This window comes from Lemur catta, chromosome 14 (assembly GCF_020740605.2).
Source record: "Lemur catta isolate mLemCat1 chromosome 14, mLemCat1.pri, whole genome shotgun sequence".
Lineage (NCBI taxonomy): Eukaryota > Metazoa > Chordata > Mammalia > Primates > Lemuridae > Lemur > Lemur catta.
Genome location: NC_059141.1, coordinates 321,482 through 327,481, shown reverse-complemented (window position 1 = coordinate 327,481; position 6,000 = coordinate 321,482). Strand labels below are relative to the sequence as shown.

Below are 6,000 nucleotides of genomic sequence, written 5' to 3'. Positions count from 1 at the left end.
GACAAGCATGGGATTCGGCAGGGGCAGCCTGGCCGAGAGAACCACCAGGACAGCCCACAGGACTGGCTCTGCTGTCCACTTGGAGGCAGGGAGGGCGGAGGCCGCCGGTGGGGCGCGGGGGTGGCACAACCAGCCACCGCTGAGCAACTTCTGTTCAGGAGGCAGCGCCCAGCGGGCAGAGTGGGCCAGTGAGCGGGGCTGGCGCCAGGGGCCAGGGCCGGTGGGGCCACGGCTGCTCTGCGGGCGTGTCCCACGGAGGTCTGGTGCCTGCCTGGATGCCAGGAGCCCGCCTATGGCCTCCTGCCCTAGACCAGCCACGGGAGAGGCTCGGCGCTGGCCAGGCTCCACTCGAGGACCTGGCGTCCCAGTGCAGAGCCACAGCCCAGGCCACGGGTCCCTGCCAGCTGTCAGTCTCTCCCTGGTCCGGTGGACCCCAGGGAGCCCAGCTCACGCGGGTGGCATGTGGCCACTGGGACAGTGTCACCCCATAGGGCCTTGCAGTCACCTCGGTTTTTCCTCAAATACGGCTCTTTTCACTGTGTCTTTATTTAAGGTCAAGAACACCCCAAACAGTGACAGTTCAATTAGAAAAAGCAAACAGATCAGCAACATTCGCTCTGCCTGGGCAGCTGCTGTGAAATGAAACAAGCGAAGTCGATAATTCAGACTTTATGTTTAAACAGAAACAACACACGGAACACACGTGTTCAGGAATATTGAACTGGAGAGTCCTGCACTAGCTCACACTGCGGCCCCTGCTGGCCCCCCACACCCTCCCTCCAAGCCATGGCCGAGAGCTCACTGTGCAGTGACCGCAACCCTGGGCACTGCCACAGGGGGCACCCGGGGGACGGGCACCTGGGGGGTGGCCTTCTGGCTCCTCTCTGCAGACAGGCGCTCCAGGCGCTCCGTGTAGAAGCCGTTGAAGTCAAGCCTATATGGACAGAAAGGGGAGCGGAGTCCCTCCTGGAGGACATGCACACGCGTGTCCCGTGGGTGGCCGTGCTGGGTCCCCTCCGCACCACCCAGGGAAAGGACCAGCGACAGAGGCCACAGCACGGCCACCTCCCAGCATGGGCAGCGGGGCGCACCCACTCTGCTCTCCTGCTCCCCACGACCTGCACGGCTTCTAAGCAGCATCAGAACTGGAACTGAGGCCGGACAACCAAAGCTTCCGACCAACGTCCTAACAGCATCCCCAGTCGGGCGCCAGCCGTGGGCTGTGGACGCAGACTTTTCCCCCCAGCCCTGGACGCTGGGGCTCCCTCGGCCCCCAGTGGCACCAGGTGGCAGGGGCCTGGGCCACCCAGCGGCACATCTCAAGGCAGGGTGGCCTTGGACACCCACTCAGGAAATTGGGACGTCTGTGGGGGCAGCTTCCCAAGGTCAGCGCCAGGACAGAGCCCCTTCCTGGCTGGAAGCTGAGGCCGCCTTTCCCCACCCCCGTGAGTGATGAGCAAACCCACCGTCCACCCGAGGAGCCCCCTTCCTCCCCGGCTCTGGGTGCAGCGAGGCTGAGCAAGGCCGGCCAACCCTGCCCCGGGAATCACGCATAACGTGTGGGTGCTGATGGGCGGCCCAAGTTGCCTGGCAGCCTGATGTGCAGAATGTCACGCCCTGAAGAGGGCTAGGCAGCCTGACACGCATGTGCACACATACATGCACATGCTAGCCAGCACACGCTAACCAGCACATGCACTCATACGGGCCCTAACCTCAACCTCAGGGGACAAGGGTGACTAGCAGCAGCACCAATGACAAAGCCGGACACGCACTTGACTCGGGCAGACCCCTCACCCTCCTCTGAGGTTCCACCAGGGCCAGACCCAAGGGACAGGGGCTTCATGGGGACAGGCGTTGGCCAAGGGAGAGCAGGGCTCGGGGCCACGGTGAGGCGGAGGGGAGGGGAGGGGGAGGGGAGGGGAGGGGAGGCGAGGCGGAGGGGAGGGGAAGCGAGGTGGAGGGGAGGGGAGGCGGAGGCGGCCACGATGCCCACCTGGAGATGACGCTGGCCATGCCGTGCTCACAGTCGCTGGTGCTGTAGATGCTCAGCCGGGCCAGGAGGTCGAGCAGGTGCGCGGAGAAGTTCTGGTCGAACTTGTTGATGGTGGCCTCGAAGCTGGACGCCAGCTGAGGAGCGTCCCCGTGCTCGGCCAGGCCCTGCAAGCAGAGTGCGGAGCGAGAGCCGGGGTCACCGCCTGCAGTGGGCATCCTGACCACCGCCTGCCCCCGAGCTCTGGTTTCCGCTTCCTCCCTTTTTTCTCAAATAGTAGAAACGGGTTCCATGTGACACGAGGTAAAAACTCAGTGTCACAAGACGTTCCCAAGACCGTGGCACATGGAGAGACGCCCCAAGCAAGTGGCACAGCTACCACCAGCACGCTGGAGGTTCCTCTGGGCCTTGTGGGGGGACAGGTCAAGGACAGCCCCCCGGTGCACCTTCAGCTTCCCCGCTACAGGTCAGGTGTCTCCCGGCTGCCTCCCGCAAGAGGGCCAAGCCATCTCTCACGTCCCTGCTCCCGGCCTGCTCCCCCCCCCCCCCGTCTCTTCTGCCCCTCCTGCGAGGGGGCACGGGGAGCCCAAACCCCCTGGGCTCAGGCCGAGCCAGAGCCGGCTCCCGCAGGGGCCCAGAGGACACGCGGCCTGCCGCACCGGCTCAGGAAAGGCTCTCAGGGGCGACAGCAGGGCCGTGGCCCTGTCCTCTGTGGGGTGCCCCGGGCTCCCCGCACGACACCCGTCCCGCAGACCACCGCAGCTGCACCCTGGAGCCCACCAGGCTGAGGTTAGGACCAGAATTGAGCAGGAAGGTTCTCACAGTTGGAACTGAGTTTTAAGTCTCTTTTTCCATCAAGGGGAGACAGAAACAAAAGTGCAGTGAAGGTTCCCTCTCCCGAGTGCTGCCGCGTTAACAGGGTCGTGCCCGACTGGGAGAAAGAGGCTCTCCCCGGCCACGCACCTTCCGGCTGAGCTCCTTCCGGACCCGTTCCTCGGCCCTCTCTGCCCCTGTGGGTGGCCCCAGCAGCGGGCCCTGCTCCCGCGTCGGCCGGGCAGGCTCGCCGTCTAACTTCATGCTCTGGGTGAATTTCTAGGGGTGGGAGGTCGTACAGAAGCGCTTCCATTAGTTGCAGCTATGATTTGTGGAAAACACCCAAGTCCCTGCAGGTGCAGACTCCCCGCTGCACACCTGGTGCTGTCCCCGCAGCTTAGGGGACCCGCAAGCACATCTCTGGAGGCTGCCAGTGAAGTGACTTCAGTTGTGCCGACAGAGTCCCCAGGACGGCCTTCCACAGTCACCAACTTTCCAGCTCCTCCCCCACCTCGTCCCACCCCGCGATGCCGCTGCCTGCAGGGTACGCGCCTCAGACCCCCGCCCCGGAGCCTCAGTAGCCCCCAGGCTGCCCCTTCGCCACTGGACACTTGTTTTCTCCGCCACCGTCTCGGGGCAACTGCCCGTTAACAAGTGCCCAGACGCTGAGCTGAGCGCGGAGCTCCAGTCCCGAGGAAACGCAACAGCCAGGGCGGGACCAGCACCACAGATGCACCCTGCAGCACGGACGGCGGCGAGGAGGACACGGCAGGGCAGGTGTCGCTGCCCACAGTGCCAGGCTGGGGCTCCAGGGAGGGACCACCAGGCTGGGACGACCCAGGAGTTCTGGAAACACTCAGGGAACACTGGGCTTGACAAAACACAAGGGCAGGAGGAGTGGGACGGGGCTGCTGTAGCACTGGCCTGGGTATCACACCTGCCATCACCTGTCCTCACCTGCCATCACCTGTCCTCACCTGCCATCACCTGTCCTCACCTGCATATACCTGTCCTCACCTGCCTGCACCTGTCCTCACCTGGCGTCATCTGTCCTCACCTGCCATCACCTGTCCTCACCTGCATATACCTGTCCTCACCTGCCTGCACCTGTCCTCACCTGGCGTCATCTGTCCTCACCTGCCTGCACCTGTCCTCACCTGCCGTCATCTGTCCTCACCTGGCGTCATCTGTCCTCACCTGCCTGCACCTGTCCTCACCTGCCGTCACCTGTCCTCACCTGCATGCAGTTGGTGAACATGACGCACACGGACATGAGCTTGGAGAAGACCTTCAGCAGCTCAGGGTTGGTCAGCATGCAGTCCTTCAGGCAGCTGTCCAGGAAGCTTGTGTGGTGGCCGAGGACGTCATCGATGTTGGAAGCCTGCGAGGGAAGGGCTGGGGCTGACGGCAGCACTGAGCCTTTTCTCTCAGAAGGACACTGTGCCTGGCACTCGGTCTTGCCTTTCTACGCTTCTGCTTACGAGGTTCCATCTCGTAAATGGGCCTCTGGTCATTCAGGGGGACGCTTCAAACTACCACTAAAAACAAACCACTAAGCCTGCCCTCAAAGGTCCAGATTTTTAGTTCTTATAAAACAGGAAGGAAATATGGCTATTTGCTAGTTTGGGAGCTTGGTGGTAACCGAGGTTCTGGCACAGGCCCCATGGGGGCTGCCGGCTGCTAAGTGCTCAGAGCCCCCCAGGGGGGATAGTGCCCACGGGGCGTCCACACGTCTGGACAGTGATTCCCGTGCAATGTGGGTGATGGGAGGAGGCCCCCCTTCTTCTGTCCTCTCTGCCTCCCTCACACTGACCGTGTGGGAAGGAACCCGCTGTCAGCATACAGAACAGGCTCTCTCCCCAGGACTGGCCACGGCACCCCGTAACTTCCCCTCTGCAGAGCGGGACGAGGGGCGTGGAGCTGCAGGGAGGGACGCTGCCGCTCTCCCCACCTGAACCAGAACTTGGTGCTCTGAAGACCATTTTGTGAAACACACCCTGCCTTTCAAATGCTATGATCTGTTGAGCTCAAACTCACGGATTTCAGGTTTTTCTCAAGGATGTGCCAGGTTGGTTCCATCACCTCAAACATCATGTAGTACTGAATGTTCTGAACAAAGTTGAGCATTCGCTGCCGCAGAGTGAAGGCCCCGGCAAACCTGAGTGACACAAACCACAGTCACAGAAAACATGACGCCAGGCCAAAGCCTCGACAGCATCCTCTGGAGCACGTGCACCTCCTCTGAGCATGGGGGACTCTCGCGACTGCCCCTAGGGCCGACGGTGGCTCAGACACAGACGGGACCGGCACTAACAGCGGCGCTTCTCGTGCAGGGCGTGGTGGCCGGCACGGGGACCCAGGGACACCAGCTCCTATTCTGCCTGACATGACTCACTGCCTCGTCTCCCTGTGCCCTGCAGGGACGTCACCCGCCAGCCCAACCCTGGACACTGGGGGTGGCACCACACAGCAGATTCTCATTCTGTGCTTTACTGTCGGAGCAAAGGCTGCCCTCAGCCCTCCCTTCCAGCACCACCTGAGGCACAGGCCAGGAGCAGAGCACCTGGGGGAGAGTGGAGCTGCCGCCAGCACGACGTGGCCCCCAGCCCCGAGGGGCTGTGTCCTACAGACGGACCCGGGCGGTCTCCACACTGGCGCCATCACCCGGGCTGCGGACAGGGCTGGGGGACAGGGCCAGGGTCCCCTGTGGGGTGGACAGTGGTGTCACGCTGCCCTTTGACATGAAAACTGACACATAATGGATGTAAAAGCCATAAACGCACATCTTCAAGTCACTTTTTTAGAAGGCTAGAAACAGGAACGCCCCACGTGAGAGCAGGGGCGGGGGAGGCGCGCACCATTTGGCGGAGTGCAGCGAGTGCTGCTTGGCGGCCTTGTTGCTGATCCACACGCTGCAGAGCTGCCGCTCCACGTGCTTGCAGTAGAACATGTGCCTGAAGAGCATCTGGTAGCGCGTGAGCGCCTTCCTGCGGGCGAAAGGCACCGACTCTCAGACGGGGACCGCCGCCGCTAGCACCGGACATCACAGTCGACACGGCGTCCCCGCGCTCCATGTCCCGTGGCCCTGGACAGCCGAGGATCCCCCGGGCACAAGAGGCCTGGGAGAGCCGCGCGGGCCCAGGGCAGGACGAGGCAGCCTCTGCAGAGCACAGCTGCACCTTCCGCCAAGCCTG

General features: G+C 63.1%; 1 protein-coding gene across 4 annotated transcripts in view; it reads right to left on the bottom strand.

Annotated features, from left to right (window-relative positions):
• Positions 1-654: 654 nt before the first annotated feature.
• Positions 655-6,000, bottom strand: part of TUBGCP2 (tubulin gamma complex associated protein 2) — a 21,098-nt gene continuing 15,752 nt past the window's right edge. For all 4 annotated transcript variants that reach the window (XM_045568752.1, XM_045568750.1, XM_045568753.1 and 1 more), the window contains 6 exons: positions 5,665-5,793; positions 4,844-4,964; positions 4,044-4,187; positions 2,957-3,085; positions 1,997-2,160; positions 655-934 (listed from right to left, as the gene is read on the bottom strand). In XM_045568752.1, coding sequence (XP_045424708.1) covers positions 799-934; positions 1,997-2,160; positions 2,957-3,085; positions 4,044-4,187; positions 4,844-4,964; positions 5,665-5,793 — 823 coding nt within the window. In that variant the 3' untranslated portion in view covers positions 655-798. The remainder of the gene's footprint in view (positions 935-1,996; positions 2,161-2,956; positions 3,086-4,043; positions 4,188-4,843; positions 4,965-5,664; positions 5,794-6,000) is intronic.